Here is a 16,494-nt window from a genome sequence, read left to right on the forward strand (position 1 = left end):
TGAACAAATGCATGAGTCATAAATTCTATCGTGTGATCTAACTTCGTTGTTGTTTAGGAACTAGGACTGTGGCTTCAGATCAGGTTCCTGTGATGTCTAAAACCTGTGATTGGTTCTTAATGGCAGTGAGCTCTTTCCAGCTCTATCCTGCCTCAGTCGCCAGTGTCCTCAGGCTTCTTGCATTACTTGGTGTACTGAAATGGTAGTGTCTTGGCTGCTCAGAGCAAAGACTGGGAGGTTCCAGTTGGCAGCCCCAATCTCAGGGGACACTCACCTTCTCCACCAAGTTTCCTGGAAGAAGACTCTCCACAAACTGCCGTAGGTTCTCGTGAACCACTGCGTTGTGAAAGAAGGAGATCTTCCCGTTGATGATCCCTAGGATGGAGGGGGTGCTGTGTGCTCCCAGGTGATGGGCCAGGCGTCTTTCGTACCCAGCATGGACAACACCAATCCCCACACCTGCAAAGCATGGAAGAGTTCCATGAAGCCTCTTCTGAAGTGGAAAATGAAACCCAGCTGGTTGGAATGAATTTTTATTTTTTTTCTAATAGCTTGCTTAGCTGTCTTGTACTGTTAGAATTCTAAACTGGCCAGTTTTTCTATGGAGTAACTTGGTAATATTTATAAATATTTGCAAACCTAATTATCTCTTAAGCCCATAATTCCTAATTTTGAGAGCAGGTCATGAAGAATAAAAAAGAGGGCCAGAGAGAGGGTATGGTGGGTAAAGGAGCTGCTGTTAACCCTGAGGTCCATCCCTGGAACTCTCAAGATATAAAAGAGAAAACCGACTCTGACAGGTTGTCTACTGACCTTTGTACACTTTCTTGGTGTACACACACACACACACACATACACATACACACAGTAAATGCAAGAAGAGAGCAACCTGTACACCGTGTTCCTGCCCATAAACAAACATGTATGAATAACCAAGAGGCCAATGCCTCAGTGACCAAAGCCTACCAGCACCATGGCCTATGACTTTTCAACACACATCAAGGGTGAGAAAGACTTGTCTCACCCTCGAGAACACATCTCCCTTATAGACTTATAATACTTTACTGACATACTGAGAGATACAAATGTTGGACTCAGGAGATGGCTCAGTGAGTAAATGTGCTTGCTGTACAGGATGGATCACTGGCTTTGACCCCTGGATTTCATGGAGATGTGGAAGAAGAGAGTCAGCTCTACAGAGCTGTCTGCTGACCTACACATGCTTGCTGTTGTATGTGTATCCCGTCCAACAACCCTATAAACAACAACACACAATAAAATAAAATCAAATACAATGTTGGGGGCTGGAGAGATGGTTAGGAGTTAAGAGCACTGGCTCCACTGGGACACACAGGTATCTATAACTAACTCCATTTCTGGAGGCTCAGACATCCATCCTCTCCGGCCTTCGCAGGAACCAGGCAGATACGTGGTGCAGAGCTGTACCTCAGGACGAGGCACGATGGCACAAACCTTTAATCCCAGAACTAGGAGGCAGAGGTAGGTAGAGCTCCACAAGTTTGAGGCCATCCGGGTCTACATAGCAAGTTCCGTGCCAATCAAGGCTACAGAGAGAAACTCTGTCTTAGTCACTGTCCTACTGCTATGAAGAGACCACAGCAACTCTTATGAAAGAAAGGATTCAATCAAGGCTGGCTTACAGTTTCAGGTTAGTCCACAGTGATCACCGCAGGCTCATGGCAGCAGCAGACAGAAGTAATGCTGGGAAGTGGCTGAGAGTTTTATATTTGAGTCTGGAGGCAGCAGGAAGAGAGAGCCACTGGGCCTGGCTTGGGCTTCTGAGACCTCCACACCCCAGTAACAGACTTCCTCCAACAAAACCACACCTACTCTAACAAGGCCGTACCTCTTAGCCGTTTTCACGTACGATACTCTCATGACTAAGCATTCAAGTATCTATAAGCCTATGGGTGGTATTCTTACTCAAAACATCACAACCTGTCTCAAACAAAAATACCCATCCACATAAAGAATTATAATTTAAAAGAACTCTAAAACTACAACTTTTTTCTTTTATTTTCTCTTTCTCTTCCTCCTCCTCTTCTTCTACTTTCTTTTTGTTGAGACAGGACCTCACTTTACAACCTTGGCTGGCCTGAAATTTTATAATATAGCCCAAGCTGGCCTCAAACTGACAGAGATCTACCTGCCCTTGCCTCCTGAGTGCTGGGACTGAAAGTGTGTACTGTCAGCATGGTTACAAATTCTTTACCGAGCACAGGAAGGGACTAGGAGACAGACGGCTTAGTCAGTGGGTAAAAAGCTTGCTACACAAGCCTGAAGACTGGAGTTCAGATTCGAGTGTTCATCTGTAACCTCAGTGTTTCCGTGCAGAGATGGGAGGCAAAGAATCACCCAGACACCCGTGGGCCAGCTAGCCTTACATACAGAGCATGGCAGAACTGAGAGAGACCTTGCCTTAAAACTAGGTGTGAGAGCTGGAGAGATGGCTCAGTGGTTGAGAGCACTGACTGTTCTTCCAGATGTCCCAAGTTCAAATCCCGAGTTCTGGTGTGCCTGAAGAAAGCTACAGTATACTTATATATAATAAATAAATATTTTATTTTTAAAGATTGATTTATTTTATATGAGCACACTGTAGCTGTTCTCAGTCACACTAGAAGAGATCATCAGATCCCATTACAGATGGTTGGGAGCCACCATATGGTTACTGGGAATTGAACTTAGGACCTTTGGAAGGGCAGTCAGTGCTCTTAACTGCTGAGCCACCTCTCCAGCCCCATAAATATTTTTAAAAATTAAAAAAAAGTAGGTGTGAAACAAGAATTCCCAAAACTCATTCTCTGACCTCCACACACGAGCTTTGATGATAAACACAAGCACACACACCTACAAAATGAATAAAGAAACATTGTTAAAGTGAGCACCTCCAGTTAGCACCACTCAAGAGCCCACGTATGGTCGGGCTCTGTGGTTAGCTCAGTCTCCATGGTCACCCCTTGTGTGTTTGTGCACAAGGGCACACGCGGTAAAGTGGGTCACCTGAAATTTCATTTTCACTTAATACCAAGTCCTCTCTTGTACTTTCTTTTAACTGGTATGTCTGCAGGGCCAGCTACTGCCCTGAGCGCAAGACTGACAGCCAACACGGAGAATTTTTTGGTGTCTGGTAGGCTTGAAAGTGTCAAGCTCCTGACACTGAACTCCTAGCCTCCTCCCACGAAAGCTCTAATGCTGCCTTTGTCACTCCAAAAAAGGCAGCTCCACGCCTCCCATTACACCGTGCAAACGACACAGCCACCCCTCTCTTGTCCCGCACACCCACATGCAATCTGCCAGCAAGCTTCCTGCTTCTCTCTTCAGAAGATGCCATTGCAGCAGCTTTCCCACTGAGCCCTCTTCCTCCTGCACTCACCTCACTATGTAGCCAAGGATAACCCCCAACACCCTCATCCTCATTCCTATGGCTCCCCAGGAGCCAGAACCACACACAGGAGTGCACCTCAGATTGTTCCTTCTAAAGGGATCACCCCACTTGGGATGAAACCACGATCTTCAAGAAGGACAACCAGTCTCTGATGTGGCCCTGCTCTTATTTATCCCGCTTTCTTGCTCCTCCTGCTTAGCCTGCTCCAGCCCCAGCATTCTTGGTCATCTGGAACGATGCAAGGATGGTCCTGCTTTGGGGTCTTGGCCTTGGCCCACTGGCGCCTGTGTAACCTTCACTGACATCAAGTTCTTGGGAGGCTCACCTCAGCCCGTATTAAAGCTGTGCTCCCATGTACTGCATTCCCTGACGCTCACCTTGTTTTTCCACAGATTACTGCTTGCACAGTGGTCCCAGTGGACTGTATTCAAGGTGAGCACACTGAGCACATGCTACCACTCAGGAGCACCCCGTGGCTGCTTCTCATCCTCTAGCACAGCACATACAAACCTTTCTGCTCTGTATTTATAGACCTCCCCCTTCTAGAATGGAGGCTCCAAGGAAGAGAGGAGTCCTGGTGTATTGCCAGCATCAGAATAGAGCTGGGCACTTAATAGGTGCTCAATCAAAGTGGGCCATTGGGCTATTTAACCAATTTTTATTCTTTCTTCTTTTTCTTTCATTTTTTTTTTTTTTCTCAAGACAGTGTTTCTCTGTGTAACAGCCCTGGCTGTCCTGGAACTCTCTCTGTAGACTAGGCTGGCCTTGAACTCACAGAGCTTTGTCTGCCTCTGTCTCCTGTGTGCCTGGATTAAAGGTGTGAACCACCACCACCCAGCTAACCAATTCTTCTTACACAATAAAGCTGTGCAGATTTGATACTTTAACACTCTACTTCTGTGTGTGTGTGTGTGTGCATATGGAGGGCAGAGGTCAACCCTATGCCATTCATCAGGTGCCATGCATCTTAGTTTTGGAGTCAGTGTTCCTCTCTTGGCTTAGAACCTGCTGACTGGATAGCCAGCCAGCCTTGGGACCCACCTGCCTCTGCACTCCATCATGGCATATGTCATGGCACCCAGATATGTATACTGTGAGGTGTACATGAGAATGCTAGAGGTCTTTCTTTAAAGCTTTCCACATATTGTTATGTAGTTGTTGGTGTATGTATACACACATGCATCTCCATGAGTATCCTATAGAATAAATTTGGAGATAAAGGACAGCTTTGCTGGGTGTGGTAGCACACACTTTCATCCTAGTACTTGGGAGGCAGAAGCAGGCAGATTTCTGTGAGTCTGAGGCCAGTCTGATCTAGATAGCAAGTTTCAGGACAGCCCAGGGCTACACAGACAAATCTTGTTTCATTACTACAAAAAAAAAAAAAAAAAAAAAAAAAAAAAAAAAAAAAAAAAATCACAAAAACAGAGACAGGAGACAATCAAGGCCTGAGTTCAAATTCCCCTCCTTTCCAACCAGCAGTTTGTGGTCTCTCAGACTCTCATCCCACTGGTCCCAGGGAGTCCTTCATGACCCTCCTTTATCCCTGAACTCAGGTTCCTTCTGACAGGAGTGATGGGTTCTTTGGCTATGGTAATAGATCACTACACACCATGCCAACATCTCATCTTAAAGGTCCAGAGACAAGGAGTCCAGTCCTTATCCTGGGCTGAGTCATGGTGTCAACAGGGCTGGTTTCCTTTGTCAGCTGCAGGGAAAGGCCATCTAAACCCTTTCCAGCTCCTGGTGACTGCTGCATCTCTTTCCTTGTGGTACCTCCTCTGTGTTCACACCTTTCTGACTTTTGCTGCCAACCTGATGATCAGAGTTTCATGCCCAGAAAACACAGGTGGAAGAAGAGAACAAAGTCAACCTCTGACCCCCATGTGTGCTGGCTGTGTGCTCACATGCATACATATGTGCAACATAAAAAGTAAGCTATGAGATGTGGTGTGGCCCTTGGTCCTAAAGTGCAGCGGTTCACATCGTACTGCTCCCAGATCATTTTCCCTGCACACTAAGACATAGGTATGCTTCATACCAAGAGACTATGATGTCAGTGACTTCCGCCTCATCTCCACTCCCCTTGAGCATTATACACCGAGAGTAACAGCTTCCTATTGCCTTTGCTACACCGACTGGAACTTCTTCCAAGAGCATCTGTATCTAGGTTCAGGGACGTATTTGGCTAAAGCCGAGTACCCTCGTGTTCTGCATAGCACACCAAAGATATATTTGGAACAAATGGCCCAACCATTTCCAGAAGTCTACTTTTTTCAGAGAACTTAGAAAAGAGCCAGTAAAACTGGTATATGCTTTTGAAAAAGTAGAGTCTGGAGAGACGGCTCAGTGGGTAAAAGCATTTCTTGCTCTTGCAGAGGATCTGGGTTTGATTCCCAAGACCCACATGGAGCTCACGATTATCTGTAACTCCAGTTCCAGGGGATCCTATACCCTCTTCTGACCTGAATGGTGTACAGACAGACATATAGGCAAAATGCTCATATATATTTAAAAAGGCAAGAAAAGGTAGCTTAATTTACCTCTTCCCTCCATAAACACCCCTTGAAAATCAATCCCTATGGACTTGGGAAAAGGAAACACATGGATTGCTCCCTTTCTGCAGTGCCCCATCACAGGCTGGAGAGGTGCCTCTGTGGTTGAAAGAGCATTTGCTGCTCTTAAGGAAGACCTGGGCTCAGCTCCCGGAGCCCATAGAGCAGACCAGAACCTCCAACGCCAGTCCTTGAGCTCTAGTGCCCTCTTCTGGTCTCCATGGGCACTGCTTGCAATGCAGCGTGTGTACATACATGTGAGTGAACACTCATATACATAAAACACATAAATCTTAAAAAGAAAGAAAGGGTCACCTTCTGTCTAAATGTGTCCTAATGGAAACGCCTTACCCAGTCCTTCCAGTTCCTGGACCACTTCTTTCCAGACAGGCTCAATGTGGACACAGCTGAAGCACCAATCCGACGTGACCTTAATGAGGTAAGGTTTTTTGAAGCTGTCGGGAACCACTTCATTCACATAGTGTGAAAAGTGCAACAAGTACTTCTCATCGATCGAGTCCCGCCGCTCCGAATTAAAAGGGAAGTGAAAAAAGGACTCATCAAAGTAGAAGTTCTCGTGGAAATGGCGGAAGCGGTACTCGCGCTGCTGCTTCTGGTAGCCCTGGTTCTCACCCGCATCACCATAGTGGTCATAGTTTGTCCTCTTTTCCTCATTGGACAGAATCTGAAAGGAAGAAGAAGAGAAGGAGTCCAAAGGGCAAGGTAGTGGCTTACCGAAGGAAACTCCTTCCTCAATCTCTTCTTTCAGGACTGAGGACTGAAGCCAGGCCTTGTGCACACTTGGCAAACCCTTACCACCGAGCCACACCCCAGCCCCAAATGGATTTCCTGTAAGCAACCTGAAAGATGGAAGTACCTTTCTCAGAAACGTGTAGTAGGGATGCTAGGTTCAACCTCCAGCAAGGTTGGAGGTGTGGGGAAGAAGGAAAGGAGAGACTGACTTTGATCTGACCATTCCTAGAATCCACATGGCAGGAGAGAGCCAACTCTTGCAAGTTTTCCTCTGACCTCTACATGAATGCTGTGGCCTATGTAAGCCCAGAAAATTCACACAGACACAGAGTGAATAAGTTCATCTCAAACCCTCTAACAGAAACATTAAAACTCCCAGAGCTCATTTGGTTAGATCTTCACCCTTATGTTGATGTTAAAGCTGTCAACCATCCCAGTAAACACCAGAGAGGACCTTACATATGACATCACCAGGATCTACCATAGAACATGACCATGGTCACACCACTGGAGTTAGAATCATTTGGACCAAGGTATGGTAACAATGAACATCAAAAAGTAACCAACGTGTAGTTTAGGGTCTTATGCATGAGCTGATGTCAGCTTCACTTTTATGTTTGTTTCATGTGTGCCAGAACAGGTGTGGAGGTCACAGGACACCTTGTAGGAGTCAGTTCTCTCCTTCCATCTTTGGGCTGGTTAGCAGGTGCCCTTGCCCAGTGAGCCATCTCACCACCGACTCTGCTTTATTGAAATCTAGCTTTGAAGACTAAAATTCAATAATCTTTTTAGGGTGATGAGTCACTGTCTGCCAAAACCCATTTCCCTAACAAATCAGGCAGCCAGGGCCCCGCTGCTTATGTGTATTCTAGGCCGTGCTACTTAAGCTGACATGTTGGAGAGACTTAGCAAAAATCTTGTGTTTTAGTTATTGGTAACCTTGTGTAACCAGGCAAATTGCTGTGACATTCTTTTACCTGAGTCTCTACAGTCAGAACCGACATCTGTCTGGGTAAGTTTGAAGTTCTTATTGAAGCACTCAGAGTGGGCTGGGTTTTCCAGGAGCTCCACCTACTTCAGGCACTTGCACATGTTGGAGGGAGCAGAGATATTTTCTCTAACATTATGAGAAAACTGGGGGTGCCTGTGGAGGATGCTCTGCTGGGGCGATGATACAGAGCTCATCAAATCTGGCCTGAGGTCTCTTTCTTTTGCTTTGTGTATGCATCTGTATTTCTGTTTGTATGTGTGTGAGCTCACAGTCTGTGGAGGCCTGAGGCCAAGTTGGCTCAGTCACCCTCCACCTTATTCTTTGAGACAGAGTCCCTCAACTTCACTGGGAGCTCTCAGATAAGGCTGGCCTAGCTAGGCAGTGTGACCTGGGAGGACTTTCTCAGTCTTGTGAGCACTGGTGTTGTAGGTGGCATTTGTGTGGGTTCTGCAGATCTGAGCAGTGCATCTCCTGCTTGAATGGCTGAGGTGCTGAGCTATCTCCCAGCCCCTCCATCCCATTTTCTAGGAGCTAATGGAGGTACTGAAGTGGCTGGCACGGTACCTCATAAGCCTTGCTGATCTGAATGAACTTGTCCTCTGCTCCAGGGTCTTTGTTTTTGTCAGGATGCCTGAAACACAGACGGAAGGCAGTGAGAAGATTTTGTTATATACATTTTTTATTTTATAACCTTAAACACATAGCTCTCAACATCAGAAGTGAAGAGAAGGCTGTTTGGTTAGGACTGTTTCCCAAAATAAGTGGTATAAACGATCAGTTGCTTCACACGACTATAAAACAAAACTGAACTGCAACACAGGCCATCTCCTGTCAAGATGCTCCAGCTGGGCACACGTCCAAGCATCAGAGAACGCCTTAGCATCCTACTGAGGAGGGGTGACACATGTGCGTCTTCATCATCCTTCTAAGCATGACTCAATCTGGCTCAAGGCTAAATCAGTTATTCATGCTGTCCCTGGGCAGGAGTGCTCCCTCCCGGTGTCAGGTTGTTTTGTTTTCCTGAACGCAGGCAGTGGGTGTAGGCAAAGCTGCATCATGAGGTAATGGACACATGTCTCATGCCTGCTGCTCACTCTCAGATCAGAACCCAGTTTCTGCCCCTGCCCCACTGACTCCACTCTGCCTCTGACTGGCTACTTTTCCCTACATGTGGGTAACGATTTCAAGGCTGTGCGTAAGCTGAGAGTCCGTGCAAGGTTATTTTAGCTAGTCTCACAACTAGTTGGCCCTTGCTGTTTCCACAGGAAGCATTTTATTCTACATTTTTTCATGTTTATAGTCATGTTATCTTTGGAAACTAAAACCTCGTTTTTTGAGACTGGGTCTCAGGTACTCAGGGCTGGCTTTAAACTCCAGAGCTTCCTGCTTCTACCTCAAAGTGTGGAACTACAGGTCTACACCTTCTCCCACTGGCAGTTCTGGAAGTTTCTGGAGAGCAGGGATGAACCCCGTTTGCTTCCTTGCTGCCCCCTAAGATTAAAAGCAGATTTCCACAAAGACTTTCAAGGGTCATGGTATGAAGAGACTGTGACTGTCTGACACAGAAGCTCAGTATATAGCTGAGGCTAGCTTCAAACTCTTTATCCTCCTGCCTCGGCATTGTGAGAGCTGGGTTTCACAGGCCTGTTTTACCAGGCCCAGCCACATTTATTCTTTGCTGTTCTTTTGAGGCAGGTCCTGTGTAGCCCTGGACGTCCTGAAACTCTCTTTGTGGATGAAGCTGGCCTCAAACTCACAGAGATCCACCTGCTTCTGTCCCCAGAGTACTGGGACTAAAGGTGTACGCCACCGAGCCTCCCCCCACTCACACTTCATATAATCACTTATGCTAACCTTATGAAATTTCTTCTAGCAAACACTCTGGGAAGAAAAACAATTCACAGGGAAACATAGAAGACAGACAACACACTAAATACACACTGAAATAAAAAAAAAAAAAAAGTCTACCCGTCACTAAACTCATCGAAGCAGGGATGTCTGAGTGGGTTTTATCCCCAAACAAGGAACTTCAAATGACTTGAACTGGATACCTACCACCTGCCCTTAACCACTGAGTCCTTGCCATAAATGTCAGTAAGGGTAAAAACAAATGTCAGGTAGGCATACACACCAAATACAACAGGACTCAAGGAAAGGGATGGCGGCCCAAAGTGGGCTTCTGACTGACTAAAATAAGAGCCTTTACCATTCAAACTCAGGTTAGAGGATGAGTGGCTACGGCGTGCACACCTGCAGAGGATGATTTAGCAGGGAGGGAGGAGGGACATCACAGGAGACCAAGGCAGTGGCAGCTAGGTAGAACAGATTAGCTGAGAACTCAGGAGGTATCAACAGTCTGAGCTGACAAGGAGGCTCTCCAAGTTGCAAGTACCAGGAGAAGAGAAGTTCAGCTCTAGGTGAGGACCATCATGCTGTGTCCAGGGAACGATCTGGATTCACGAGCTGCAACTTTCCACTTCAAAGTGAAGAAAGTACTGTGTATGGGCTCAACTGACTATGGTGTGACCTCTAAAGAAATAAAACTGAAGATGCAAAGAGGTGATTTTTTTCAGCTAAGAGTGAGCAGGACTGATGTGCTTTGGCAGTAAACCACCTTACCCAGTCTGCTTCTCCTAGCAGGCCCTGGTACTCTGCTAACACTGATGGCAAATCCATGATAGGATGTAATTTATCAGTGAGAAATATAGATTTCCTGACAGAAAAAAAATAGCCATATCACATGGTTTCACTCAGGAAAGCACCTGACAGAATACGGTCCAAGTCCCTGCTCTGCCTCAGTCTGGAAGTCAAGTGGGGCTCTAATGTCACTTTCAATGTTACCATGAAACCATGCAGAGGGGACACAGACTGAAGCAAGTGAGAAAACACTGCCTGGGCCAAAACAGTAGAAACCAGGAAGAAGGTACAAACAGGCAGGTGAACACGAACTCAATGCACAAAGCCAACACTGTTCATTTATACGGTTATGAATTACGCTACGAGGCTCCAACAGGAAGACAAGGGCATTTAGCCAACAGCCGAACGTCTCTTAAAACTTGAGACATAGAGGTCACAAGTGCCCACTGCAGGAGGCCCACATCCTTAAGCTCCCATTCTAGATACCTTGTCCAAAGAAGGCTGTTATTTATGAACCAACCACAGATTGTCCTTTTGCTTTAAGTACAGAGAGGCAGGGACCTGAAATATTACTGAAAGCCAATTTGGCAGAGAATTGCTGGAAAGAGGCCATGCATTATTCGACATGGTGTTTTTCAGCATCTAATTCTAGATTCCTCAGGATACGAATATTGCCTCAAATATTCATTAACATTCTTTATACTTTTTACCTTCACTGCAATTAGTTTAAAATCAAGCTAAATCTGCTCATCGAGGAAAAAAATATTGTCAGCCAGAGCCATGCAAGCTTACAGATTCTTTGTGTAAGGCAGTTTTGTGGCTGCCCAACTTGACACTACTTCCCAGACCACTAACCGGTTCGGTTTTACTCATGTGTAGATGGGAAAGTGATTGCAAAGTCAAGTGCCAACAGAAACCAACTGATGGTGCGGGAACAAACTGTGGGCACGAGGGGCAATGCAGGTTGCCAACTCTGCAATTTGACTTCCCATTAGTAAACCAGGCCGAAGCATCTCTTTCAAGGGCTAGTCAAACCGGTACAATGAGACACAAAGAACCTGGAGGTGACCATGTGGTAGGTATTCAATAGTGGTCCTGCTGCTACTCCCTCTGCAGCTACTTAAAGTCTGTCCTTCTTTGGCTGAAGCTGTCTGGGAGAAGTTTGCCCCAAGTAAGTTTACCACTTCCTGCTTCCCGTGAAGTTATGATTGCTCTCATGAGCACACCTAGCACCCGAGGGGCAGGGGGATCTCTGTGAGTTCAGGGCTAGTCTGATCTACATAGTGAGTTCCAGGCCAGGCAGGGCTACACACTAAGACTTTTGTCTCAAAAAGTTCTGGTAATTCTCTTGAGATGTTTTTAAAAGTAATATACTCGCTCCTTGAATCTCTTAAAATTGGAGGCCAAAAGTACATATCTAAACATTTTAAGGCATAGAGATTTAGAGAATAGAACTGTATGTTCCCTGTTGCATTTATACCCATGAAGAATTGCCTCCTAGGGGCTGGAGAGATGGCTCAGTGGTTAAGAGCACTTGCTACTCTTCCAGAGCACCAAGGTTTAGTTCCAGTACCCACATCAGGCAACTCCCAACTCCCCACAACGCCATCTCCAGCATACTCAGCAGTGTCTTTTGAGATAGACACGTAACTAAAAGAAAACCAACAAGACCCCAAACCCCAAACAAAAAAGCTGGGTGGTGGCAGCACACACCTTTCATCTCAGCACTCGGGAAGCAGAGCCAGGCAAATCTCTGAGTTCAAGGCTTGTATGGTCTACGAAGTGAGTTCCAAAACAGCCAGAGCTACACAGAGAAGCTCCCCGCTACACACACACACTCACACACACACAAAAGAAAAAATGCTTAAAAGCCAGAAATCCTCTACGTAACACCCAGGTGAGGCTCATTACTGCTGATGACCTGGCTTCCTTCTTTGCTCTGGCCAGTGGTTCTCAATCTTCCTACCTGTGATCCTTGAATACAGCTCCTCATGGTGTGACACCGCCCCCCAACCATCATCTTACTTTTGTTGCTACTTTGTGTACTTTGGCTACTGTTACCAATTGTAAGGTAAATATCTGTTTTCTGATGGTCTTAGGTGACCCCTGAAAGAGGGTTGTTTAATTCCCAGAGGGGTGGCCACTCACAGTTTGAGAAATGCTATTCTAATGGGCCTGGAACTTGCCACAAAGCCCAGACAGACCTCAACTAAGGGTGAGCCCCCTGCCTCCACTTCTGAAGAGCTAGGATCACAAGTGTAGGGTACCATGTGCACTTTGTTTTTTTTTTTTTTTTTAATTTAAGATGCTTCTTACTTTATCATCAAATGTCCTAATAGTATCTATGAGAATGCTCTAAGCTGTAGTATTCCTGAAGAATTGTATGTCAAAGTAAACACAGACTTTGGATGGAACATGGGCCATTAGCTGGCCCTCAATACTCTAGTCTACATGCAACACAGAAACAGACAAGTTATCCTCACGGAGGCGGCAGGCACCCGCTGACTGCTTAGTGGACATTAGACTTCCGTTCTTGCTTTCACCTACCATTCCCGAGCGAGCTTCTTATACGCCTTTTTAATGTCAGCCTGACTGGCTGTGCGGCTGACCCCTAGGACTCTGTACGGGTCCAAATCCAACGCAGACAGGCTTTGCAGGGTCAGAACCAGAACTATCAAGAATTGCCAGGAGATGCTCAACCTTTTCAGTTCCATCTCTCTTCCTTCCCAGAGCTGAAATGATTAAGAGGCAGTTTTAAGTGCAAGAGACCTGGACGGTCAAGCTTTTTTAAGTAGGGATTAAGATGTTCAGATGAAATCTAAGCAGAAGATTTCTAAAAAAGGGAATGTGTCAATCTAGTTGACCCTATCTTAACAACAACAGATCACTATTTTTGAATATTACACGAAAGAACTATTATAAATTAAAAAAGACAAGTCATAATAGATTATAAAAGTCCTTTTAAAATGACTGAAAACAAATGCTCTGAAGAAAGTGTGACTCCAAGAATTTAGGATATCCAGGATTATGACATCTCAAATGCACGGTTTCATCTATCATAATAGTAAACTTAAAATAATTGGCTTCAGAGTTGCTGAGAATGTGTCAAATTAATTTACAAATTTATCATGATTCATCATGTACTAAATTACATTCTGGGATCACTGTGGCATTTCCAGGCACTAAATAAACATCAAAGTAAAACGCTTTAAAAAAAATAACAGTGCAGTAATATTCAGAAGCCTGCTATGATTATTACTATTATCACCTTCATTCAAACAAAATGGGAAGCTGTTCTTTAATCCAGTTAGCAATTTGGTTATTGACCATGGAAACTTCGGAAATAAAAGAGTGGTTAGGAAAGAATTTAGTTTTCCATCTAAAGAGAAAAGATTCGAAGAATAGGCACAGCTTTAAAATGTTTTAACTACAACTCAGTTGAGAGGGCTGACCTCACTGTAGGTTTTGGAATAATCACGGCTGGATGATAAGGAGATAGCATGGACAGACACACTGACACAGGGGGCTATGATCTATATCATACACTATTTTCATGGGTCCCATTTATCTTGACTTTACAGTGTTAAGAAAGGTTCAGTGGCTGACACCTCACTCAGGGGGGTGGATCTTGACAAGAGCAAAACATAAACCCTGCTTGAGAGTTTTTAAAGACAGAGTTGACCACTGTTTAGAACTGTTAAGTAAAATCCACAAGCTAGCCAGTAGTTTCTCTTTTAAGACAACCTGTTCTGAGTGGCTAAACTCACCCAGATTGGGGATCAGATTGGGGGAGGGGACAGATTGTCCACCACCATTGTAAAACCTGTGTTCTGGTTGACAGGGAATGACTGAACACCAGCACCTAGCAGGATCTTCATGGGCGGGGGTGGGGTAGAGTAAAGTGGGTAAGGGGTTTATTAAGCAGAATCCACAAGCAGGATGGGGGTGAAGTGTCAGCCCCGCAGAGTGGGTGAGGTGGGGACTTTTTTTTTGGCTGACGTTCCCCAGCTCCAGGGGGTTGGCCACAGGACAGGGGACGCGCTGGCCAACAGGTAGCCCTCGGCGTCCCCAGGCACAGGCGGCTGAAGCTCCCCAGGACAAAGTCTGGACTCCAGCGCCCGCCCGGGTCGCGACCTTCCGGGAGGCGGCCCCCTCCCCCGCCGCCCCGGTTCCAGTCGGCTCCCGGGTCCCCCCGGGCCCAGCGCGGGCTGAGGTCGCGGAGGATCTGACGGGAGAACCCCAGCCTGCAGGGCCCCGCCGCGTTCGCGCGTCACGCCGGGAAGGAGTTACCGGGAAAGGGCACCGGCCCTACCGGCCGCAGCGTCCGTGCTCCGGTGAATCCGCCGGGGCCGGCGCTTCCAGTCCACACCAGAGCACCTGGGGAGGGGAAAGAGGCGGGGCCCAGGCCCGGGGCAGTCACGTGTCACTTAAAGACAACGCGCCTAGAATGCGCGCATGGACCGGGTTTAGGCTGCACACTCGGCGAACCTAATTTGGCCCTGACGTTCACCGTAGGCACGTGGATCGGGCGCCGTTGCTATAGGAACGAAGCGCGCTCTCCCGGCTGGGTCTGAAAGCTTGATCTTGACCAGCGAGGCCAGAGCGTGTCTTCTAGCGAGGCGGAGTCGCTATGCATCACGGGATACCAAGAAGACCTCCGGGAGTCCGGGAGGGGTTTCCACTGGTTGCCAGAAGGTGGCCCACATCTAGCTACTGTTGCTAGGACGGGGACGCAGTCGCTGGTCCCAGTTCACTTTGACCCTATTCATAGAATCCTAGAGCGTCAGAGTTTGAGCCGACCTTAGGGATTCTTCCTAGTTCAACCTCTCCATATACTGAAGTTCGGAGAGGGCTAAGACAAGCTTAGAATCCAAGACTCTAAATTCTGTCAACCCAAGAATGTTCTAGATTGGGATTTAGACAAGAACTGGGGGAAGAGGGCGTGGTGAATAAGGCTGACTTTTTCTTTTTTTTTCTTTTTCTTTTTTTGCGCCCGCGACCAAGGGCTCTTGGAGATGTATTTTCTATTCCATGCCTCGTTCTGAGTGAGTTCTTATGTTATTGGTTGCTTTTCCTCACTTACCTAGCATACTGTTTTCCTTGTTTGTTTTGGAGACAGGGTCTCACTGTGTAACCCTCACTGGCCTGGAACTTGCTAGGTGGACCAGGATAGCCTCAAACTCACGAGATCTGCCTGCCTCTGCCTCCCAAAAGGGTGCTGGGATTAAAAGCCTGCACTACAATGCCCGGCTCTGTCTTTTATACATTTATTCTAGAACGTCCATCTCTGGCTTTTTCAGGAATGTGAGCTCCTTTAGGTAGAGTCTTTTTCTTGTTCAGCACTGTATCGCTGTCTGCACAGACCTTGGTTTGTACAAGTGAATATTTGAATAGTTAAACTTAATCAAAAATAATCGAAAAATGAGCTAAAGTCTGTCACCGTTTTCCCCCCACCCCCGCAAGTGTGGGTAATAAAGTGAGGGCCACATGTATGCTAGGCAAGTGCTCTATCTCAGCTCTACGAGTGGTCCGAGCCTAAGGCTTTGCTGCTCCAGTGCTATACGATACATGGTTGTTTTGAATTGAGCCTTTGCACTAGCCCCAGCAGACCTAATTCACATTTTTACCAAGCCGGAACTAGGTTATTTAACCATCTGAGAAACCAGGTGACAGAGATAACTGCCAAATTCCCAAACCAGCCAGCTTTAGCCACTATGGTGACTAATCTCCTTTGCTTTGAAGCAACTAATACAACACCCTTTGAGTTTCTTGTTTTTCCTCTCCCCAGATTTCCTGTCTGTGCAGTTCACCTCAGCAGCTCATGCAAATGTGCATCCTATTTTATGGAACGAAGTGTTGCCTGACGCCAAAATCGGGAAGCAAGTGCAATATCGTCTTTTGACATATTCCAAGGTGGATTCTTGGCTAAGGGTCTATTCTAGTTTGGGTTTGAATCTCAGATGCCTCTCTGTTGGGGCAATACTAACACATGTCCACAGCTGTCAGTAAGGAATAACTATGTCCCTGTCAGGAATTTGGCAGGGATAACAAAATAGGGCTAGCAGGAACAACACCATAAGTGGCAAGCACAATGTTCAATTACTCTTTAAAAAATTGTTTATCTACTTAATGTATATATGAGTCTTCAC

At 46.3% G+C, this 16,494-nt stretch overlaps 1 protein-coding gene across 1 annotated transcript in view; it reads right to left on the reverse strand.

The window, feature by feature from the left end:
* DNAJC16 (DnaJ heat shock protein family (Hsp40) member C16) overlaps positions 1 to 14,727 on the reverse strand; it is a 30,192-nt gene extending 15,465 nt beyond the window's left edge. The window contains exons 1-5 of the mRNA XM_080921762.1: positions 14,636 to 14,727; positions 12,893 to 13,077; positions 8,273 to 8,339; positions 6,316 to 6,649; positions 275 to 459 (exon numbers count right to left, since the gene is read on the reverse strand). Coding sequence (XP_080777888.1) covers positions 275 to 459; positions 6,316 to 6,649; positions 8,273 to 8,339; positions 12,893 to 13,059 — 753 coding nt within the window. The 5' untranslated portion in view covers positions 13,060 to 13,077; positions 14,636 to 14,727. The remainder of the gene's footprint in view (positions 1 to 274; positions 460 to 6,315; positions 6,650 to 8,272; positions 8,340 to 12,892; positions 13,078 to 14,635) is intronic.
* Between the last annotated feature and the right edge of the window lie 1,767 nt (positions 14,728 to 16,494).

This window comes from Micromys minutus (genome assembly GCF_963924665.1).
Source record: "Micromys minutus genome assembly, chromosome: 9".
In the NCBI taxonomy this organism is placed as follows: Eukaryota; Metazoa; Chordata; class Mammalia; order Rodentia; family Muridae; genus Micromys; species Micromys minutus.